Source organism: Cuculus canorus, chromosome 3, assembly GCF_017976375.1.
Source record: "Cuculus canorus isolate bCucCan1 chromosome 3, bCucCan1.pri, whole genome shotgun sequence".
In the NCBI taxonomy this organism is placed as follows: domain Eukaryota; kingdom Metazoa; phylum Chordata; class Aves; order Cuculiformes; family Cuculidae; genus Cuculus; species Cuculus canorus.
In genome coordinates, this window is record NC_071403.1 from 69,502,281 (window position 1) to 69,527,202 (window position 24,922).

The 24,922-nt window shown below is 42.5% G+C and overlaps 1 protein-coding gene across 3 annotated transcripts in view; it reads right to left on the reverse strand.

The window, feature by feature from the left end:
- PINX1 (PIN2 (TERF1) interacting telomerase inhibitor 1) overlaps positions 1 to 24,922 on the reverse strand; it is a 70,884-nt gene that overhangs the window by 41,166 nt on the left and 4,796 nt on the right. The window contains exons 2-6 of one of the 3 annotated variants that reach the window (XM_009563778.2): positions 23,382 to 23,491; positions 20,847 to 20,939; positions 20,055 to 20,133; positions 14,003 to 14,095; positions 11,886 to 11,962 (exon numbers count right to left, since the gene is read on the reverse strand). In XM_009563778.2, coding sequence (XP_009562073.2) covers positions 11,886 to 11,962; positions 14,003 to 14,095; positions 20,055 to 20,133; positions 20,847 to 20,939; positions 23,382 to 23,491 — 452 coding nt within the window. Of the gene's footprint in view, positions 1 to 11,885; positions 11,963 to 14,002; positions 14,096 to 20,054; positions 20,134 to 20,846; positions 20,940 to 22,725; positions 22,808 to 23,381; positions 23,492 to 24,922 lie in introns of those variants that run through there. The other 2 variants (XM_054064048.1, XM_054064047.1) reach the window with 2 other exon arrangements.

Here is a 24,922-nt window from a genome sequence, read left to right on the forward strand (position 1 = left end):
ATTTAGATTAGATAGTAGGAAGATTTTTTTTCCTGTGAGGGTGGAGAGGCACTGGCCCAGATTGCCCAGTGAAGTCATGGATGCCCCATCCCTGGAGGTGTTCAAGGCCAGGTTGGATGAGACTTTGAGCAACGTGATCCAGTGGAAGGTGTCCCTGCCCATGGCAGGGGAGTTGGAACTGGATGGGATTTAAGTTCCCTTCCAACTCAAGCCATTTTATGATTCTATGATCATCAAGACGCGGGCAACTGACATATCATTTTAAAGACAATGCTAAAGGAAGGTACCTACTATTCCATGCATGATCATTTTCTCCACCATACTCTTGTCCGTATCTTAACTGAGGGATACATGCAGTTTAAAGGAAACACAGACATTGGTGATAGGTGGCAGAGCGAGGTTGTAGATGTAGAGGAAAAACACAGACAATGGATTTCTTCACCTTGTCTTACTAAACTAAAAAAACCTCATATGAGCTCAAATGAACTTCAAATTGACAAACTTCTCAAACATGTCAGGTAGCTAAAGTGAGGCCAGAGAGAGGAGGAATCACCTCATCTACTCTCAGGGTTACCCTGATGGGGAAGTGTACCAGTAAGTTACACTCCAGCACTGGATAATTTTCCTGATAGGAGAGGAAAAAAATCAACTGCTCAAGTTTAAGAAAGAACAATTCCATAGAGATCTCAAAATACTGCACTGGAAGTGGAAAAGCTTGTTTCTTTGATTTGAAGCACTTCCAAGCTGAATCATTTCTTTTCTTCCAACTTCTGGTTTGCTTAAACCACCTGAAGCAACCAGCAGTTTCATAATCAGTTTGACAAACCAAAATCAGAACACAACCTTGAAGAAAGGTTACACACCCTTTCATAACTAAAAGTCAGCAAAAATAAGACTGTGCTATGAACATCCAGTCCTGCGGGCCGTTAGAGTCGATCCAGCAGCCTTCTCAGAGGGTAATAAAATGTACTCTATTCCCTGATTTCTGAGAGAGAAAACACACTGCTATGTTCCACTCATTCCCACAGCAGTATTATTCCCACAAGGTACCAATTCCCAAATGCCAGCTCACATCATCCCTACTTCTCACGCACAGAGGTGCTTTGTGCAAAGGACCATCATCCTGGTCCTGTGCTACCCCAGCTGACAGAAGGAGCACACAGCATACTTGGGCACCACGGAAAGCAGGGCAGGTAGCAGCCTGTGAGATCAACTTGTTGTCAAGAACTTGCCCACCTGGCTTTAAAATCAACAGGAAGCCACCTGCTTAGTTCACACTTCCATATACAAATCCTGTTATGATAGGATCAAAAAATGTACTTTTCCTTGTTTTGAACTACTGCAGTGGAATTTCTTCTTTTTTTTTTTAAAGAAAGCTCTTTGATCAGGCAAATATTTTTAAAAGGACAAACACAACAAAGCCGTCCTATAAAAGCAGAGGCCCATGACAAGGGCTTTCTGGAAGGAAAGGACTACACATGACAAAAACGAGGTTAACTTCATCCTCTAGCACCAAAGCCCATATTCTTAGGTACTGTAATATGACTTTCTCACAGCACCCACACAGTTAAAAAAAAAAAAAGAAAAGAAAAAACCCACAATTAGGATTTGTTTTGTGCAACCAGCTATGCCAAACATCATTGTTTTACAGTTCCTTAGATGGTTACACTGCTTTAACCCTATTTATACACCCCACATAGAGAAGTGGTTCTGGATCACATTTTAATGCAATTTCATGTAAAGCCGGATTGCTATTTTTTTTTTCCTTTTTTTTTTTCCTCTCAGTGAAGAATCCCACCGGAAAACCATCATTTCAGTATAAGTTGTTACACAGCATACAGATGACAAGATCCAGCCCAAGTATGCCAAAAGCCATTATTAAGTGAATTAAGCAAGATGAACTCTTTAATGAACACAGCAGTGCATCTTCATATATTTTCCCCAGCTATTTTCTCAGACCCATTTTGGATAGAACCATAGAATCACAGAATGTTTTGGGTTGGAAAGGACCTTAAAGCCCATCCAGTTCCAACTCCCCTGCCATGGGCAGGGACACCTCCCACTGGATCAGGCTGCTCGAAGACCCATCTAACCCAGGCTTGAACACCTCCAGGGATGGGGTATCCGGGACTTCTCTGGGCAACCTGGGCCAGTGCCTCATCATACTTACACAAGTTACAAGAAAAAATTTCTTCCACCACTACCTAATCTAAATCTCCCCTCTTTAAGCTTAAAATCGTTCCTCCCTCCATCCAATCCTTGCAGTCCCTCATAGAAAGCCCCTTCCCAGCTCTCCTGTAGTCCCCCTTTCAGTACTGGAAGGCTGTTCTAAGGTCTCCCTAGAGTCTTCTTTTCTCCAGGCTGATCAAGTCCAACTCTCTCAGCCTGTCCTAGCTTCGTTCATACAGTGCCTGAGGACTGAATACAACCCACTGAACAGGCTCAGTATATTTAAGTGGCAAAAAGCTATGTGCCTTTCTGATCAGAGACCCACACAATCTCAAGACAAAGCCCTGACAATGATCTTTCTCTCCCTCTTTGGGTGTAAAAAAACTCCCAAGAGTTTTCCTGTTCAATTCAGAAAACAGAACTAAAACTGTAACAAAGTTCTGTTTGGGCTTTTCCTCTTGAAAACTTTCACAACCTAAAACTCCCAAAATGCAAAACGCAAAGGCAGCAAAACCACACCAAAAATGCAATGCAGCTTTCACACAAAGTGCAGTTAAAAAATGACTAAGTTTTCTTGATGTATGAATTTGCGGGTAAACCATTTATCAATGACCTGTTTACCTGTGCAGCAGAGTCCCTCAAGCAGAGGGCCATGTCATTCCTCTTTGACTGATTAATTAGCCAATCAAGGGATATTTTTCACTGTGAGGCATGATGGGTTATTCCAGCTAATGCATGGTCTCTAATGGTAACACATTAAAGCCAACTCGGCTCTTTAAGCCTGCCGAAGTGACCAAAAGGGAAGGAGAGAAGATAAATCAAAAGAGCTGCCCCCAGTTATGTTTCTTTTCCTAACAACCCCCTCAAGGAACTAACGATGGAGCAAGGCTCTTCTCCAATGGAGAGAGAAGAAAAAGCACGATTTCTCCCATATCAAGAGATGTCTCTTCTTCTCCCTGCTGCTAACTCAACAGTAATAATTTATCCTCGATTGATAAACAAGGTGCTTATAGAACAGGTACCAAAACATCAATAATTTGCTCTTTTCCTTTTATCAAAAGTACTAGTAGGACACCATGCTGGGTAAAGTGATTTTTACCTGTGGTCCTTGAACAATCTGATCTGCATGGAGAAATATTAAAAACATGGCCCAAATTAACACCTTGAGCCCAATTCATTGTTTTTTTGACTTCCTATATACAGTGTTACAAGTTACCAGCTCAGAGCAACAGAGTTTTAGATCCACATAGAATCATAGAATCACTTGATTGGAAAAGACCTTTGAGGTCATCAAGTCCAACCGTACCTGTCCACTACTAAACTATAACCCCTAGCACCTTGTCTATCTGACTCAACTACATCCCTGGCCAGCCAGTTCCAGTGCCTGATAACCCCTTCAGTGATGAATTTTTTCCTGCTATCTAATCTGAACTTCCCCTGGTGCAACTTGAGGCCATTTCCTCTTGTCCTAAATGCTAGTCCTGATGCTATGCTAGTCCAGCTGCCAGAAGATTTTCTTTATGTGTAACACTCATGTACGCCGATTATGCATTTTGCCCTCCAGCTATTATTGCCACACTGTTGTCCTTGTGAGTTTGTCTCACCAATCTGTTCTGGTTATCCCTCAAGTATGGGCAAGGGCATTCTACAGCTAACTGCTGGTGGAATGTGGTTTGGGGGCTTTCTTCTCTTCTTTTTTTTTTTTTTTTTTTTTTTCCCCAAGGAAATGATACCTCTCAGTCTCTCTTAAGAGTCCATGGTCTCCATGGTATGCAGCAGAGCAAAATCAGGAAGGCCAAAGAAGTAACTGCAGTATTACAGACACAGTAAATAGCCCCTGCTAATGCTAACTTTACTACATCTAACTCAAATGATCAGAGAAAAACCCAAACAAAATAGATGAACACAAACTTGTTGATATCCACTAATACTGATGCTGCAGAACACAGCGAGCTCCTTTTGGTCAAGAATTAAGCTGCTGTAAGCTGAGTGTGGTGAGGCACCAGCACAGGCTGCCCAGAGAAGTCATGGATACCCCGTCCCTGGAGGATGGATGAGGCTTTGAACAACCTGATCCGGTGGAAGATGTCGCTGCCCATGGCAGGGTGCTTAGAACTGGATTATCTTTAAAGTCTCTTCCAATCCAAACCAATCTACGATTCCCTAGATCATGCATCTAAAAATCCACAGTGAGCCATGCTGGTCAAAGTAGCAGTGAACTAGAGGCTCTAACCCTGTCACCTGTTATATTAAATCCTCTTTTTGGACCCTCTCCAGGTTTTTGAGTCTGAAGAAGACGTCTAGATTTTCCATCAATAAAATTGGGTGGGATTCCATCTTCTGTTACCTATGTTTTCACTTTCCTTGATTCTTGGTAAAACACTACATTCACTCCTCCCAAAGACACAAAACACATTACGTACTTCTGTGCTGAAATGGTCAAATCATAGCACTACGCAGTTCTACATTTTAATCACAAATCTGACAAACTCTGTAGCCTGGGAATAATTACAATACCTAGGCACAAGATACTCAGTGTCTCTAAAAATGCAACTGTCAGAGACAATAGTAAGTGTGTAATAAAAAAAAGAAGGAAATATGTTAAGACACTATCTCAGTGTTTTCCTACTGTCTTTCTCTGGAACATACTGACAGCAATTACATTTTTATTCTGATTTCTTATGGAAGCAAAGTTTCCACAATCATTCTGCCCAGGCATTCGTGTACATCATGCACATCTTTCTCTCCAATGACTTTTTAACCCAATCTAATAGAAGTCCTGAGACTTCAAAGTTATTAAGACTCTCAAATAATTCATGAAAACAGGCATCTGAACAGAGAAGGCCAACAGATCAGTATGCACATGGACAGGGATTTTAGCATGAGCTCATCTCCTTTAGTCACACAAAATCCAAGCATAACACAACCACAGGAAATCAAGCTTCACGACTGAAGCCCCTCACAAAACGACTTATTGGGAGATGCTTTAATTAAATAATTCACCTTTGCCCATTCCAATGGGTCTCAAAGCATTAAATTCATTTTTTTCTTGGCATAATTTACTAAAGAGCTGGGATTTCCCTTAGGAGACTCTTCCACTGCCCTGATGACATCACTGCAAGGAAGCCTGCCGAAAAGTAAGGTTGTGTCTTCCTTTTTCTAATTGAAGTTCTCACCCCCAGTACCATTCTTGGCTTTTGCCTACCCTGATTACTATCCCTTCCCTTCCTCTGTTCCTCCCTCCCCCTGACACCCAGATATTTATAGGCAGAGAGGTCAACTTTTTCTGCCTCTTTTCTGAGATGAACATATCCAGTTCCTCCACTCTCTCCTTCTAGGACATGCCCTCTAACCCTGTCGCCCATTTTACTAAATCCTTTTGGACTCTCTCCAGGCTTTTGATGTCCTTTTTCTGCTCTGCTTTTCAGTCCTAAAAACAGTATGCTAACTGCAGTCTCCAAAGCACAACAGTGAAAAACCTAAGTTAATTTTTAACTAATTTTTCTCTTTAGCAGTTTTTGTTCCCCAACAATGCTGAAAAAATGAACAGAAAATTAATTTACACATTACCTCTACAACAGACACTTCTGTCACAGCTGAAAAATACAAAGACCAGAATAAACATGCAAGTTACTTAAAAGTAAATTATGAAACACATGAACATCAATATCATGATTGGTATTTTGCAGAGAGAAAGTTGAGGTGAAGGCAATGACATCAGTTTACTCACAGCTTCAGTGAGCCCATGGCAGAGACAGACTTTAATGGATTTTCAGTTATGTCCCTTAAGATTAGCCAACATGCTTTTCTGATAAGTGCTGGGAAATGTAAGTTAGTTGAGGAAGTTCTGCAAAATGTGTCAGAAGACAATTTCCTGATTTAAAAAAATAACAGCGAAAAAGCAACAGAGTGGATAGTTACATTTCTAATGACTAACACGGAAGAAATCACTGCAAACTTGAGACTTTCAGGCTACTTGGATTAGGTGCTTTAAGGGAACTTACACAGGTTTACATCCAAGTTACAAAAATTTGGAGGAAGCATATTACTCATCAAATGGCCTGAGACATGGAAGTCAGATGGACGCAAAATATTCAGTTTTCTATGCATCTCAAACAGTTATTACAAATGCACCAGGAACTCAGAACTGCTTCCCCAACCCCCAAAGCGAAATCAGTGCCAGAATCATGTTGTTCAGCAATGAAGTTCGGATTGTCTGTAACTCATTCCCAAATCCTCAGGCTCACTCAGGAGCATTTTCTCCAGTGATAAGGCTTCATCAGGAAACACAGCTGGATGGAGGAAGGAAACTCTGAGAAGCAAAAAAAAAAATAGTGGGGGTTCCAGGAAGTTCAACCAGATAGGAACTAACGGAATTTGTTTTTCTGTCTCCCCAGCTCCCACTGTTCCTAAGTAAGAAAATCAGAGGGGGCAAAAAAAAGTGTGACAGCTCTTACCCTGCAAAACAGGTCTTCACTGCAGGTCTCCAGAGAGCATCATAATTACAATTCAATATTTTCGATTACTTACTCTCCCTGGGAAAAACTGCAGACGTTTTCAATTTAGGTCCAATATGAAGCCCAGCCATTGTTTTCTTCCCCCTGTGTTTTTTTTTTTTATTTGTATTTTTTTTAAACAAAGGTCCCCGTGTAGTTTATTAAGGAGGTTTTAGTTGGACACATGATTTATCAAAAATAATTATGAAGGACCGTTATGTTTAACATTCAGGAGAATTAAAGGTTGCAAGTGCCTGTGATTAGTAACACATATCCCAGAATCATCAAAACAACAACTTAAACTACTGTCTCCATCTTCTTACTTCTCAAGAAACTCCTTTTGACCCTTAGGGGCAAGCAGCATTTCCTTCCATATCCTTTGCAATTCCACTCTTTTGCAATCTTTACAATCCTCTAGCCAACTCCCTCTTCCTTTGATAAGGGAGATAATCCAAATTTCAACATCCCCACTTACTGGAGTACTGTCAATGTGAAATAAGATCCATTAGCCAGATCAGTCCTAGGCTACTGAGATAGTTAAAAGGGGAGTCTGAGATCCACAGTTAAGACAGCTCAGACTAAGCTAGCACAAAAACACCTTCCGCGAAAGACTACTCCACAGGTCAAGATCACAAAATGAAGACTGAACACAACTAATTGGAACAGTGTCTCTGTGACATACCTAATTTGTTGAGACACCATTTATCACAGCGGCAGTTCAGAGGTGACACATTTTTGACAAGCACTTCAGAAGAGCCCAGATTATCTTGCCGGTCCAGAGACCATTCACTTAGCCTTAAGCCCTTCCACTAGATTCCATTTGACTGTAAGCACAGATGGAGTTCCCTGAGTTTTGCTTTTCCCCTCACTTTTCCTAATCTTTAAGAACAGTTTGGTATTACTAGCCAAACCTAGTACAAGGGGGCCGAGTAGTATCACTGTAATACCCCTGCCAGTATCTACTTCACGTTAGGCTATATGCAGAAACAGAAAAGCTAAGAGGCCTTGAGTACAACAGCTCTTAGGAATAAGAGAAGCTCCACAACTCACTCAGATGAAAAACCTGGCCATAATGTCATCAATGGCATAAATCCTTCAACCTACACCATGTCTCTGACGCCTAGAGAACTGCAAAAGACCACCCAATTCAGTTCAACCACAGCATAAGGATTTTGTTCTGAAACGTTCCCACATTCTGTTCCTCCCTCTCTTTCATCCATCCACTGAATTTTGTCACAGGCTTAACTTGGAGGCTTTAAGGAAAGAACACAGTCAAAACTCAGTTGGACAAGGTGCTGAGGAACTTGCCATAAATGACCTTGCTCTGAGCAGGATGGTTGATCTATAGACTTCCAGAGGTCTCCTCCAATCTCAGTAATTCTGTGATTCCACGAAAGCATCCTTCCACCAAGTTATACCCAAGATGGTTCTGATCCTGGATGGAAACAACTAGAAATACGGAAAACAGAATTATGCTGAATATCTTTGTCAAAAGATCAAGAGTAGAATGGCAACTCCATTGCAAGGTGAGGATGGGGCATTCAGTCCAAATCAAATCCGTACCGAATGCTGCTCAAACTGTACCTCTGAAAAAAGAGGAGGGATCTTGTACCTCTGAAAGCAGGAGGATAGGCTGAGAGATTCGAGCTATGAGGACAGGTTGAGGGAGTTCAGCCTACACAGAAGAGAAGGCTCCAGGGAGACCTTAGAGCAGCCTTCCAGTACTCAAAGGGGGCCTACAAGAAAGCTGCGGAGGGGGTCTTTATCAGAGAATGTAGTGACAGGGCAAAGGATAATGGTTTTAAGCAGGAAGAGGTGAGATTTAGATTAGAGACAGTAGGAAGAAATTTTCTCCAGTGAGGGTGGTGAACCTAGTACAGGTTGCCCAGATAAGCTGCAGTTGCCTGGAGATGTTCATGGCCAAGTCAGATGGGTCTTCGAGCAACATGATCCAGTGGAAGGTGTCCCTGCACATGTCAGGGGGTCTGAACTTGATGGGCTCTAAGGTCCCTTCCAACCCAGACCATCCTGAGTCTATGAAATAACCTGAAAGATAGGATTTCAAGCTAGATGATTAATATATAACAGCCACTTTCATATATCGTCACAGCTGCAACCACAGCTGGGAACCTGCAATCATCATAATTGGTGGTAGCTGTTCTGGCACCTAAAGAAGCAGGGATGCTGTTCTCACCTACTTCAAACAGGGGCAGTAGCATACAACTGTAACTAACAGTTGTAGGAGCTGCAATTAAAAGGAACTGGAGCCTGAAGGCATACCCCAGGGCCCTGATGGACACCAGGGCTCTTTCTACATTATCTCTACAGGGTGACAGATACGAACAACTCATTTCCAGGAGAATGACAGCACTTTCCTGCTCCTGTAGTGTGCTCTCTGCCACATCGTGGAAATGCACAGAGCACAGGGATTTCAGAACAGAATGCAAACACACACAGAGAACAGCCCTGCAAATCCTCACAGAGCAGTTGCATTTTTGTCACCTTAAGGACCAGGCTCTGTAACATGATAGAAAGGGATCATGAGAGTTCACGGGTGCAATGAAATGGAATTGCTCAGAGCTAGAGGGCCTGAGCAACGCGTTTTTGTTCTGTGCAAACTCCACAGATCTCCGATTCATGGAAAAACAGGAGGGGAAAAAAAAAAAAAAAAGCAGTTGTGCTGCATCTAACTTTCTCTCCCTGTGGGTGTTTCACAGCAGACAGTAGCCAGAAGACAACAATGCAGCTCCAAATTACATTACCTCCTGCATCAATTTGCATGTGGAAACCTAGGTGCTTGAAAGGGAACAGTCAGTGAGTTTTTGCCAGCACCTTGAACCATGAGCTTAGTGTTCAGTGAGCGGAAAAAAGTAAATCTGCAGTGTAGCCATCAGCAAAGCAGTACATCAGACAGAGAATTATCAAAAGCATCCAGAAACTTACATACCCTTCACACGCAGCCATAAATGCTCTGCAGGACTAAGTCCCAGAAAAAGTAACAGCATTTTCGAAACTTTAGTTTTGAAAGACACAGGATATGCAGAGAAAACAAGACCAACAATTCCTGGGTGGGTACACTCTACTCCCTTAACCACAGCACTGCTGATTTGCATTAAATCCCAGTTTGTCTTGCTTTAAATTGATCTGACAACAAGGAAGCTAAAAAGTAGATCCATGGCTTATTGAGATGATCAGGAGTGTCAGACAAGGTGGTTCTGAAGGTGCAAGCTTACATACAGCATTTGAGACCTCTAACAGGTCTCATGTAATAGAAGTCCCCAAATTCTTATTTCAGGACAGTAATAAGTGCAGATGGGTTCTGTTATGGTTGATGGCCTCCTCCGAAACTTACCTTTCAAGCCAAACCACGTGACTTGTAACAAAGGTTCACAGTTTTTCTCAGTGGCAGACAAGACAGGACAGTTTTTAACTTATTCAAATTTCTTCTAACCTCCTAGTTTAATTAACTGTATCTTTGCAGTTTAGAGAACAATACTTAAAAAAAAACACTTCAATTTTTTCTCTGTCCTACCAATAACTTTAAAACCTACAGTACATTTACTGAAATTATAACACCATATGGTTATATATAGAATCATTATGGTTGGAAAAGACCTTTAAGACCATCTAGTCCAACCATCAGCCCAATACCACTGTGCCTACTAAAACATGTCACAAAATGCCACATCTACACACTCTTTGAACACCTCCAGGGATGATGACTCCACTGCTTCCCCGAGCAGCCTGTTCCACTGCTTCATCACTCTTTCAGTAAAGAAATTTTTCCTCGTATCCAGTCTAAACCTTCTCTGGCACAACCTGAAGCTATTTCCTCTCGTCCTGTTGCTTGTTCCTTGGGAGAAGAGACCAACACCTGCCTCGTCACAATCTCCTTCCAGGGAGCTGTAGAGCATGATGAGGTGTCCCCTCCGCCTCCTCTTCTCCAGACTAAACACTAGAAGATAATGGCAAGACCAAATGCTTCAGACTGCTCAATTCAAGACACCACACTGAAGTATTCGTTATTTTATAGTAAATTTTTTTCCAGTGATGAATTCCAAGTGGACTGCTATTTGTTCCTCACAAGCTCCCTTGTCATTCCACCTAACTAGAAACCTTACATTACTTTCAGTACTACTCAGGATTTCTTAGCACATTTCTCCCACTATTGCTCTCCTCCCACAGTTCACAGTAGCCTACAGTGACATTACAGATCAATTTTCAACAGTAGTGCACAAGGAGCAAAATATCAAATACAAACAGGGTATCTCAGAAACTTCCCCTCAATTTCAGGCTCCATCTTTCCATCTAACTACAAGAGACTTCAGAGACCTCTGAACTGACAGGGCAATTCTTGGTACCTATTCATTTGTGCTTTCCCAGATGTTATCATTTCCAAAGAATTTTTCTGAATAACTTAGTCATGTTGCAGTGTACATCTGATATTTCATATACTAATATAGCAAGTCTACTCACTGCAAGTGTAAAATGCTAATGGATACATAAATAAAATGAAATAAAATAAATGCTACTACAAACCTTGATGTCATTACACAAAGCTGGGAAAAAGTCTTCTCATTAAGTATTGTAATTCTGAGTATCCAAGCCATCTTGAGGGTGGTGAGGCACTGGCACAGGCTGTCCAGAGCAGTGGTGGCTGCTCCATCCCTGGAGGTGTTCAAGACCAGGCTGGATGGGGCTTTGGGCAACCTGATCCAGTGGGAGTTGTCCCTGCCCATGGCAGGGGGGTTGTCACTGGATAAGCTTTAAGTTCCCTTCCAATTCAAACCATTCTATAATTCTATGAATCCTTTGTTCAAAGATGAGCACAACTTTGCAGCTGCTCAGCCTTTCCCAATTCTTGTGAAAATACAGGTGTTTGCCGAGATTGGCCAGCTGCTACTGAATGTCAAATTCTATTTGAGAGATCCATAAATATCCAAAATCAAGCAAAATGTATCTATATTGTGATGTACATTACCTAACAAGTACAAAAGTTTAAAAAAATGAAGTTTCCTAATTCCAAAGTAGTAACATCACAGATTCACAGCACAATCATCCACTTGCAACCTTGTCACAAAAACAACAGTAATTTCACAGGCGGAAGACTCCTTGCTCTTGATGTACACGTGGTGATTTCGGTAGAAGACATTTAAGTATGGTTTGGTCACAGGGGAAATTATGCAAGGAAACAAGAGAAAGGTGAAGTCTCATGTTTACCTCTGTCTTCATGCTTTTCTGTCGCTTCCCAAAGATGCAGGACAGATCATCTTCACTGCGCAAAGAGAGATCCTTACCTGAAAGGATTAAAGGGAGGAAAAAAAAAGGCTACAATCTTCACATCTGCTGGTAACAGGTATATTTTGGAAGCACAAATTCTGACCCACGGAGGTAAAGAAATTGGGTTTTGAGGTGAAAAAAAGAAAATCAGGAGAAAAACACTAAAGGACTAAATCACAACTGACCATAGCTCCCACATAGAGGAGGAAATGTGTGTGTGTAGAGGGAAAGGCCTGGGAGGAGAGAATCACAGCCTGCTGGAGGATGCCCACAAGGAAATGTAACAGCTTGTTTTCTCCCATCTGACACCGCAATTGTTGTAGCAAGATGAGGAAAGCAGTCTGTACTACGCTAGAGGGAAAGAAGAATTGTAACACCCTACAGACAAGAAAAGTTCAAGGAGAAGGTGCATATCTTGGGATTCTCATTAAGAGTTCACCTCTGATAGTGGTAGGGAGTTATAGCTCCTCTATATAGAAAAAAATAAAATTAAAAAAAACCCCAAACAATCTTTACTCAGTGTGGGCTTTTCTTTTACACATGAAATTGCTTCTAAACAGCAAAACCTCCACCTCTGCACCACACTGGATTATTCCAACTTAAAACAATTTCAAGAGTGAAGCAATGACTTCTTCGAGTTCCAGAAGGACCATTATTCCCATCTGCCTGCTGTGTGGCTCCCAGACCCAAGTGTGGCTGCTAAGGCAATGTGTGGTTCCTACATTTCTCCAGCAGTGAGGCTACAAAATAGCACCAGAAACGGAAGCCGCATTTTCTATCGTTGCTGCTCCCTTCTCCTGCTTTTGTGTGAGCTCGTCTTGTTTAGTCTGAAAGGAAGCAGGATCGGACTCCAACAACAAGGGCCACCACAACATCAGCCTTTCTCAAATAACTTTTCCTCCTTCCCTGAAAAAGGACAATTTCTCTGTTTTAGACTACAGAGGGTACAAACAAACAGGGGCCTGCCTTATAGAAACACTGCTGTCAAACAAATAAGGGATATTGTTAAGATGGAAGCTTTGTTCCATATTTCATATGTTCAAAAGATACTTCTTCTTTTCTGTGTGTTTCATAAAAGATTAAATCGAAATAAAAATAAATCCTCTTTGCTACTACCTCAAACAGGCCATGGCCTCTGTGTTTGGCAAGCCCTGAACAAATTTAATTGTTTAATGTCGTGAAGTGGCAGGGTCATGTTAACACGTTTGCTTTCTAGGCTGAATTATTTAATCAAAAAACAAAAATCCCCAATACGAGAAATTGGTCTCAAATCAGACATCAATTACTTCTGTTTGAGCGGAGCCATTCGTTATCAGAAAACATTACACAGCGCTTTAAGTATGATAAATCAGCTATTTGTGGAAACCAATACCATCCATACAATGAAACACAAAACCAGACAGCATATGCACATGGGTGTGTGAAAGGGGAATGCAAACAACAGAGAAAGAGAGGAAGGGATCAAAGGGGTCAAGAGCCAAAACCCAGGGATGGCTGAAATAGTGTCATCATTCTAAGAAAGGAACAAATTACTAACTCCATGAGTTCCTGATACAGTTTTTGTGGCCACCAACCACTGTCCTGATTTATCCAATAAAGCACCTGATAGATGTAAGAGGGCTTTCCTCCGCCTGCATTCAGGTTTAATCTGATCACTGATCTTATCCACATGATCTCTGAGCAGGGGTTACTGGAGATTGTGGAGGACAGCGCAGCCCAGATGCCCAAGTAACTCTGTTATCACCTCTGCCTCTGCCTCCCCCTTCCACTCCCTGCCCACACACAGATCACTTAGAATATTCACTGTTTCTTTATTCAGCTTCTTCAGTTCCTTCACACAAATTTTATTCAACAACATCAGCCTAAAGCCATCTGAAATTGCCCAAAATAAAGAGAGGCAGTGTATTATAGCTTTAAGTAAGTTGCTGCAGGGGGTATTTCTAACCTCAGATTTTACTTGCCAAATTTAGATCACAGAAGGCAAGAGATCACCTTGACACACAGGATTTTTTTTCTAATCTTGGCTAGAGCTTATGAAACAACAAAATTCCTCTTACCTTTTGCAAACTTCATATAATGGACACGTTTCTTGGACAATTTGGATTTTTCTTCAAGACTGAATGTTGCCTTCTGATTATTCACTGCAGACTCTAAGAAAACGCCAAACAGATTACAACTTTTTTACAGGCACTCAAACCACCAAATTCAAAGGTCAGTGTATTCGACTTTCTCTCTCAACACCAAGTCTCAACAATGTATCACAACTGATTACTGAAGGAAGCATGGTAAATTTTGGCCAGACATGTTACTGCTTGATTTTTTTTGCCACATTCCCTTCCCATTTCCAATCTAATGTAATTTGAAAAGACAGATACAGGTACTCCAAGTCAATGGCAAAGTTTAATTTAACATCATTTCTATGCTAAGAAAAGAATAATAGATTATGGTTTATTGTGCTGTTTGTTACAAAATATGTCTGATGCCAAAGTCTGAGAAAGATGTTATAAATAGTATAAAATAAAATACCAAACATGACTGGGTAGAAAGAAACAGGGAAAAAACAATCCCACAAACAGGCTTCTCACTTCTAACACTACACAAAGTGCCTCTATCTGGACACAGCCTGATAAATCTGTGTAAGGAAATTAAACAGTGGCAGAATTTCTCTGTCCCTAAGGCCAGCTAGAACAAATAGGTACATCCATACTATTTAATTTTCCTAGCTTCCAGAAGAGGGACTACATCCAAACTGTCCACTGGGAATGGCCCTGGGGTTGGCTGAGTCCCAAATTCACTCAGTAGCTGTTTGGAGGAATGCTAGCTTGTACAGGTCAAAACTACATTAGTCTAACCGCTCCACAGCAGAGATATCAAGTTCCTGTGCTGTGGCAGGTTCTTTTACTGGTACAGATGTACTCTTTGCATCCACAGAGTATAAGAAATTCTTGTGAATTATAAGAAGTTCTCAGGAGAGGCAACTTGCTGCCTGGTTAATAACTATTAGTCCTGTTCGGACAAGAAATAGGCACCACAGGATTCTCCACTCTGTAACCCTAGAAAAGGCTACTCTGGTGAGATGATTTTTTTTCCTCTCAGTGGCAACTGGGATGGGTAGGGAAATGAACGCATACCCTGAGGGCTAAGTTGAGTCACCTTTTTCAGATGATCCCACCCCTGAAAGCTCTGCAGACCAAGCTTTTCCGAAACTGGAATTACAGCACTTCTCTTCTTGATAGGTAGTGACAGCTGATGATAGAGTCATTGACCTAAAATTGAAGTCCACAGCCTGGAGTGGGAGAGCTGGCTACCAGAAAGCACAGATCTACTCTTCCATTTACCAACTAAGCCCTAATTAGTAGAGGAAGGACTAACAAACCCAGTTTTAGACAGTCTGCAGTCAACTTGAAAATCCTCAATAAAAATGGTCAATGGGGAAACTAAGAACCACATCTAAATATCCTTAACAAAGACGAGGCCAATCCACTTGTACAGAAGCAAACATTACACAGCAAAGAATTTCCACAGGGCTTCCTCTTCCACTTTATTCTTACAGCAAAAGGGGCAGCAGCACCACCTTGTGCCTTCAAGGAGAAATTCACTATTGAAACATGCAGGCACTTGCAATGGACAGGTACGTACATCTCTGTCTTCTAGTGACTAGTAATCCTCTAACAAATGGAGTAAGCACTGCAGGAATATTAATGTGCTTTTTAAAAGCTACTTAATCATAACAATAAAGCCACGTGTCATTTCTGTAGCAAATCCACACAGATTTGTATACAGATGAATATTCCAAAGCGCATTACAGAGACAGCCAGCGTGCCATTGCCCTGTTTTATGAACGGGAAAGGGACACAGTCATCGTCACTTAGCATCCCAGCAAAAGAGCCAGGAATCAAAATTCCTCACTAGGTGCTCATCTAGAAAACAAAAACCTTATGTAGATCAAGAGTAGCCGAATGTTGGCATACAAACCACTACAAGACCCTTCCTTCTGGATCTTTAACTGCACTCCTCCAACTCTGGCAACTAGACCAGTTGTTTAAGAACACTGAAGTTTTCCTGCCAACTTCTAATGCAATTTGAAACTGGATTATGGCAAATAATGCAACACTTGATCCTGTAGCACAGCTGCAGGAAGAGTTTTGCCAGCTTAACCAAGTGCCAAAATACAAGTGCCAAAACCAAGTTTTGGAGCAAGGCTTGCAGTCTGCAAACCACCAAATATGATTCTGACTGAGAGTTTTCAACATGCATCCAAATTTGTCCTCAGTCACTGAAAACTCTTGTCCCAGCCCCTAAAAAGATCAAGTAAAAATGAGTACAACAGGAGAAATGCGGTTTTCAGGGGCCACTTTGCATCAGTGCAGATGACCCAGGGAATACCGCACAGATTTAGGAAACAAGACAGCCTCACTAAATAAGCCTGCCTCTGTGCTGACTCACTCTGTCCTTGGGCAAGTCATTTCAGCTCTCTGCTCATCAGCTTGCAGGTTTCCCACCAGTTACACCTAGCTGATCTTCCCATGGCTCAAGTTGAAACTTGGGCAGGATTTAGTTACAAAAGTAGAAAGGAACTTTTGGAATTTCCCTACTATATGCTATTCTACCTCTTGAGGACTTCAGCTACTACACCTAGCGCACACCATGATTAGGGCTCCAATGCACAAGGACAACTTACACAGGAATTAAACTGCATCAGGCTCAGAATTTTAATCCTAGTTTTTTAAGATTATAAACCAAATTTGATCCTTCTTGATTTTCCTCCTTTTCCTCTCCTAGAAAACCTTCAGTGCTCAGATGTTAAGAATAAATGAATGAATGAAAGCTGCTAAGTTCACTAAGCTGGCAACTCTGCCACTAGCACCATGCGGACAGATTGCCGTGTTCAAACACTAGCCTTGAACAACACTCCACAGAGTTGTTTAGCTATACAATCATAGAATAGTTAGGGTTGGAAGGGACCTTAAAGATCATCTAGTTACAACTCCCCTGCCATGGGCAGGGACACGCCCCACTAGATCAGGCTGCCCAAGGCCCCATCCAAACTGCTGTTGAACACCTCCACGGATGGGGCATCCGTAACCTCCCTGGGCAACCTGTTCCATTGTCTCACCACTCTCATAGTGAAGAAATTCTTCCTAATGTCTAGTCTAAATCTGCCCCTCTTCAGTTTATACCCATTCCCCCTGCTCCTGTCCCCATGAGCCTTTATGAATAGCCCCTCTCCAGCTTTCTTGTATCCCCTGCAGGTACTGGAAGGTCACTATAAGATCTCCTCTGAGCCTTCTCTTCTCCAGGCTCAACAAGCCCAACTCTCTCAGCCTGTCCTCGTAGGGAAGGTGCTCCAGCCCCCCGATCATCTTTATAGCCCTCCTCTGGACCTGTTCCAACAGTTCCATATCCTTCTTATGTTGAGGAATCCAGAACTGGACACACTATTCCAAAGGAGGTCTCACAAAGAGAGGAATAGAGGGGCAGAATCACTCCCCTCAACCTGCTGGCCACACTTCTTTTGATGCAGCCCAGGATACGGTTGGCCTTCTGGGCTGCACGCACACACTGCTGGCTCATGGCGAGCTTCTCATCGACCAGCACCCCCAAGTCCTTCTCTGCAGGGCTGCTCTCAAGCATATCATCCGCAATCGTGTACTGAAAGCGGGGATTGCCCCGACGCAGGTGCAGGACCTTACGCTTGGCCTTGTTGAACTTCATGAGGTTCTCAGAGGCCCACTTCTCCAGCCTGTCCAGGTCCCTCTGGATGACATCCGCCCTTCCAGTGTGGCAACTACACCACCTAGCTTGGTGTCATTCACAAACTTGATAAGGGTGCACCCCATCTCGCTGTCAGTGTCATTGATAAAGATACTGAACAGCACTGGTCGCAGTACGGACCCCTGAGGGACACCATTTGTCATGGATCTCCACCTGGACTTCGAGCCATTGACCACTACTCTTTCAATATGACCATCCAACCAGTTTCTTATCCACCTTACCGTCCACTCACCAAATCCGTATCTCTTCAATTTAGAGAGAAGGATGTTGTGAGGGACTGTGTCAAAGGCTTTACAGAAGTCTAGATAGATCACACCCATCGGTTTACCTGTATCTACTGCTGCAGTTATGATGGGTTACCCCATAATAGAAAGTCACCAAGTTGGTCAGACAGGACTTGCTCCTGGTGAAGCTGTGCTGGCTGCCATTAATCACCCCCCCGTCCTCCATGTGCTTTAGCACAGCTTCTAGGAGGATCTGTTCCATGATCTTCCCAGGCACAGAGGTGAGGCTGACAGGTCGGTAGCTCTCAGAGTCATCTTTTCCACCATTTTAAAAATGGGCACAACTTTACCCTTCTTCCAGCCAACAGGGACTTCTCCTGACTCACATGACTTTTCAAATATCATGGAGAATGGCTTGGCAACCACATCTGCCAATCCCTCAGGACTCTGGGATGCATCTCATCAGGTCTCATGGACTTATATATGTTCAGGTTCCTCAGGTGTTCGCAAACCTGATCCTCTTCTACTGTAGATGGGCATCTAGTCACCACCTTGCTGTCCCATGACCCAGGAGGGATGAAGAGAGCAGTTATCAGTGAAGACTGAGGCAAAAAAATTGTTAAGTACCTCAGCCTTCTCTGCATCTGTTGATACATGATCCCCATTTCCAGTCATCAGTGAGGGTACACTCTTTGATCTTCCTCTTTTGATTGACATACCTGTAAAAGCCCTTCTTGTTGGTCTTTAGTTCCCTCACCAAGTCCAGCTCCAGCTGCGCCTCGGCCTTCCTGACTTCACCCCTACAGAACCAGGCAGCATCTCTATACACACATCCCAGGTTCCCCATCCCTGCTTGCACTGCCTGTGCAGTTCCTTCTACTTTTTTAGTCTAACCAGCAGGTCTTGACTCAGCCATGCTGGTCTCTTCCCTTCCCTGCCTGATTTTCTACATACGGGGACCAAGCGCTCTTGGGCCTTGTGGAAAGCTTCCTTAAATATTTTCCAGCTCTGTTCCGCTCCCTTGTCTCGGACAACCACGTCCCAGGGGGTCCTACCTAGTAATTCCTTGAAGAGCTGGAAGTCTGCTTTCCTGAAATTTATTGTCCTGACTATACTCCCCACGTGTCCCATATCCCTCTGGACTTTGAACTCCACCAGTGCACGATCACTGCAGCCTAGGCTGCCACCGATCCTAATGTCACTGTTGAGTTCACTTGTATTGGTGACCATAAGGTCCAGCATTGCTTCTCCTTGGGTGGGAGTGTCTATCAGCCGGACTAAGAAATTATCTTTGATGCACTCCAGGAGTCTCCTGGATTGCTTACAGCTTGCCGTGCTACTTCTCCAGCATATATCTGGGTGGTTGAAGTCCCTGAGAGCTTGCGTGCGCAAAGCCTCCTGTAGCTGGAGGAAGAAGTCTTCATCAGTTGTCTCTCCTTGAATGGGTGGCCTGTAGTGTACACCAACCACAGGGTTCCCGTTGGTTCTTCCATGTTTTATTTTTACCTACCAGCTTTCAACCTGTTCGTGGCTACTCTTCAACAACAGCTCCGTACATTCTATCCCTTTCCCGAGATAGAGGGCAAAAGCCAAGTAGCAGCAGTCTCAGGACAGGAAAAGTACGTATTTAAGAAACCACCAGAGTATGGAAGCCAGGTGTGACAGTTCATTAGCAAAAACAAGGCAAATGCATTGCAATGGTGAGTGATTGTGTTGTCAACCTTCATACAGGCTCTGGTTGCTTTATAAAGAAACAAGCACTGCTACAGAACATCCCAGCAAAGGTCCTCTATATCGTGGACCTGAATAAAAGGAACAAGTTCAAAATTTTATGTTTGCTTTCCCTAACAAAAGCCTTTACGAGAGGCCTGACCAAGAGCAAATCCAACCCACTAATGTCCACACATCTAGGCAGAAAAACTCGAGTGTGGTCATTGATGGCAACATGTTTCTTCAGCTTCTACTGATTTGGGGGAAGAAGGGGGAGTTGTCAGCCTCGGCATGGAGGCTATCAGCAGTCCAAAGGACAGGGCCTCAACTGGCCTTTTAAAACAAAGAATGGAAACTCTGCTAAGGTTCCAACATCTGACTGAGCAAAGCATGAACCTACCTGTTTCACCCTGTCCATGGCAATCATTCAGTTCAGCCAGAAGCTGGTTGAAGTCATCCTGATGAGCAATCCAGTTGTCCTGTAAATATTACCCACATAAGTGCAAGGCAAAAGTTCTCAGAACTAACAGAAGCTTTGCTAAGACAGATACTAAGGCTCTGCACTCTAAGAAGTAGCTTAATTACATATACTCAATCCTTGTTGGCAGGAGAGACCCTCAGAAGCTCCACAGCTGGCAATGCTAACAACAGCTCACTACAACCACCACAAAGTGTAGGAATGATACGGGTTGTGTTTCTAAGTCCTTAAACAGCTGACCTGCTGTTGGCTCTAAGTGTCTGCACAAGATGTTTACAAAAACAGACAGAAAATACTAGTATGATTTTTTTTTTCTGGCAAAGTTATTTAAAATGTTGATATGAGACAAGTGCCTTTAGGATCACATTTTTTTTTGCCTATGTATTTGAACTCCAGTCAGAAAGGTGACTGTATCATGAAGAGGGACAGAAGGTATAGAGCTAAGCTGGGCAGAACACACAGGGAGAAAAAGTATTTTGGTAAAAATCTGTGAACAGCCTGCTCCTAGAATTCACTGTAACCTTTTGAAGCAGGTGCTTGCTCCTAAAACACTCAACAAAGCAGAACTAAACTCCAGGTCAAGAGTTTCTGCAGAGATGTCCACATAGATGCATATTGCCTCCAGATGGGACAATGGATTTCACTAACAACCATCACATGGGTCGTGCCTTAGCTGAAATGGGAACCATTTTCTTATCTGGGTCTAGAGCTCACCTCATGCTTGATGGTCGCTCCTAACCCCAGCATGTTGTTTTTCACCTGAACCTTGATATGTTCCGTGTTTCCTTGCTCCTGAGCCCCAAGACCCTAATAAGGATTTAATAGTAAAAATGTAAGGGGTTTACAGCAATAAGTAAGCTACAGCTTTTGTACTCTAAGACAGTTTGCAATGACATACAGCAAGAAACCACAACTTGCTATTTATTTACTTGCCTGTAACTGAATTCATTCACAGGCATTAGCACACGAGATATTAATTTTTTTTAATTTACTACTTAACCCTCCAGCAAAGTATTACAAATACTAAAACAGCAACAAAATTAAGTAGTTGAGTGATTAACCAGGAAGCCAGTTCACATTCCTAGGCAAGTCCGAAGTGTTTACAGTTTTAAAACAAGACACTACATAAAAAGAACATGCTTCTCACCAAAAATACCTCCGTTGTTGGGAAGGCAGCTGCGTGACAGCTGTAAGACTGATGCCACATGGAATGTACTATAAAGAATGAAGTTATATGGGAGGGAAGCAGAGGATGGGGGAGATCAGGCTGGAGCTAGCAAGACACTAAGGACTTCTTACATCTCATTCTACTCAACTTGATGAAGATACTGGAGAGAATAAATATTGTGTTTGTCTATGTAAAATCCATAATCATTCAAATCTGGGAAACAATCTTTAGGCCCAACATTATCTTCCTTCACTGTACAACTCGGGGAGGGGAAAAGAGACAAACCATTTGGTTTAAAGCTGTATTCCTGGATCTATCTGGTTTTTTTACATTCTCTGTCACTAGCAGCAAATGATCCTTGAAGGGTATGGCTATAATGAACATGTATGTGGTGGAGCAGAGGACACAACCCCTGTGGATAGATCCTAGGCACTTTTGAAAAATGCTGTTGCTATTGTGAATCCACTAGAGTTTATTTGGTCAGTGGGGTGGAAAATTTACCTTGAAACTTCTGCTAACCAAAAAGTATGGAACCCAGCAGGACACTTGGCTACACAGCCTGCCATGACCCAATTCCAACACAACTAATAACAGGACTAGTGTAAGCAGCTTAATTTCACTGCACAGATGGGCTTTTCCCCATTAATTTCATCAAGCTAAGGTTCCATTTGTCCGAGTTTGTAGTGGAATGGAGACATAAATCCTTCTGGTACAGCCATAACTCTTGCAAAGGAAGACCCCATAACTCAAATAGGAAACATTGTTGCAAAGATGAGGAGGGGGATGACTGATATAAAATTACATAAGGTCCTGTTTTCACACCCTGACAGAGTGTTCATAATGGCAAAGGTGTTACCTATGGTCAGAGAAACTGGCTGCCTAAAATTCAATCAGAACATTTAACAGCATTTTTTCTACTCTGGTTTACACCTCTATTTTAACCTTGGACACATAAAACATTAATGCATAAAATTCACAAAAAAAGACAGTACTAAAGCTCCATACTTCTAACAATCTGGTCTAAAGCCCAGTGAAGCCAATGCCAGTTCCTTCACTTGAGCAGTCTTTCAATCAAGTAGTACTGCTTGTTCATGAAATTAGAGGCAGTTAGAAACCAGATTTATCTGTGCTGCCAGTCAACTCAGGTAATGGCAGGCTACATTGAGAAATCCAAGAGTAGGCTTATTTTTCTAAGTTTTAATGCATCCACACTTGAGAATGGTCCTAGTTTTATTCCTCTTTGGAAAAAAGGCTAGGAGAGGAAATCAAGGAGAAGCATTACATAGATATTGTGGGAAGTGGCATGCCTTCATTCATTAAAGACACTGACATGAAGGCCCAAATCTCAGCTTTTCTGAGGCACCTTTGTGAAAGTTACATTGCTTTTAAGAGGCATCTGAGCAGTCTGCAGCTCTCTGCACTGACCTAGAGATTATTCGTGATCACCTCACCCGAGAGGTACAGGCTGGGAAGGAACACAGCTCACAAAACACTGCATTTTGGCCATTTCGGAAACAGATCGGAAGTAACCTTTAAAAACAAGTGAAAGATTAAAACAGGCCTTGGAGTTGCTTTACGCAGTACCAAAAGCCAGAGAGACAACTGAAGGCATAAACACTGGTGAAACACTGGCGTAGGTTGTCCAGGAAGGTAGTGGAGGCCCCATCCCTAGAAACATTCAGGTCAGGTTGGATGGGGCTCTGAGCAATCTGATCTGTTTAAAGATGTCCCTGCTCCTGCAGGCAGGGTGTGCTGGATGACCTGTAGAGGTCCCATCCAACCCAAACCATTCTATGATTCTATAAAGGCAATTTGTCTAACCACTACCTGCTTTAAAGTGCCAATCCCTGCTCTTAACTGAAAACACCACCTTGTCAAAGAGAGAGGAGAACAGCTGGAAAGCAAGACAGATGCAAGCAAGTACTTGTGTAACAAAATGTAGAAATCTAACATTGCTCAAATTCTTTGTGCATTTCAGAGAATAAATCATATTGAAGAAGATGGCTGTTTTAAACACCGAGAACAAGAGCCCCCTCGCAGTCTTCCACGTTCCAGCTAGACAACTCTCCTTTAGATCGTACCTTTCCTTTGGACCAGCCCATCTTTTCCAGCATCTTCTGGCCAAATTTAGAATCATCTTTACTCCAAGCACTATTTCGCGGATCCACAGACCACTTCTGCTTTCTACGGGCTACAGCAGGGAGGAAAAATTCAAACAGGTTCTATTTACATTTCCACAGTGTTTTCAGTATTTTATCAGTTCAAGAAAAGCTCTACATTGCAAAAATACCCCAGAACCTGTGCCAGAGCAAACACATTCTCCAGGTTTAATTTCACTAAACCTTATGTTGCAAAAAAAAGTCCAGTAATAATTATTATTATTAATCTGAAGAACGCCAAAGTAAAATTCCTACAGAAATTGTCCTCCCAAAGGATGTGCTGCAATTCAGGGAAGGCTTTAAGGACTATCACTTAGGTGTACAGACCTAAATTCCATACTTATTCCACTTTTGTTTTACATCTGGCTTCAACGTGAAATCTATAGGGGATGAGACTTCAGTCCTGGGTTTCCCAGTTCTGGACAACATTCACTGGCCAGTTTTCCTTTTAACCAGAACAGAGAAGTTTTCATATTTGCTTCATAACTAAAGCCCAGCCAAAATTCAAACAAGTCACCAGAGAAACTAAATCACAGGAGAAAAAACAGTGGGATTTCAGCTTTTGGATTTGCCACAGAACGGTTTATTCAGATACCGTAGTCAGCGGAAATTACTGCAGGTGGTAGGAGATCCAGACAAGAATCAAGGTTCCTTTGTCCTACGGACATCAATACAGAAACTACAGTCCCCCTGCACACATGCGTGCGCTGGCCTCTACCATCAGGAACAGCTTCATTGAAATCAAGGAAAAAACGCTAGCACTGTTAACCAGTCGCTTTAAGCGTGCACCTAAACCATGCAGGAAGACAACCTAAATAAACAAGACAAACAAAGAACGAGAGACAGGAAGATTACAAAACTTCATTAAACACGATAGGAAACTGTGGATCAAAACCAACCACTTAACCCAAGGCCATGCGAAGTCAGGGAGACGCCAAGTCCACTGAGGAACTTTCAACATAATCAGGAAGTCATCTTTCCCTAACGCAGCGCTTAGGATTTGGGCCAGAGGGGCGGAAAATTTGATTCATTTTTTGCCCAGTTTTGTTTTATTCTTAAAGAAGAACCAATGCTGTCAGTATGCATGATGGTGGCTTTTTTTAGCATACTTCCAAAGCTTTGAAGCTCAAAATAGGTGCTGCGTGGCAGCCCCATAAAAAATAATAGTTTGATAAAGAATTCCATAAAATCCAAAACAATCCATAAAAAAAAAGATTTTACAGTAGGTTAAATGACTGAGTACTGTGAGAGGAACTGACAAGGGCTCACTTGGCTCGCTTCTCTCTAGGAAAACAACAACTCATTTCCAGCAGGCAGCCTTGAGAGAAGCATCTCCTACCAGCCCTACCTGTGCCGCTAGCAGAAGGTGGGGAAGCACCACTGTGGACGACAATTTTAAATGCATGCCCAAGCATATTAGGCTTCCCCAGTGACATGGCTCACTTCACCCATTTACTGCAATC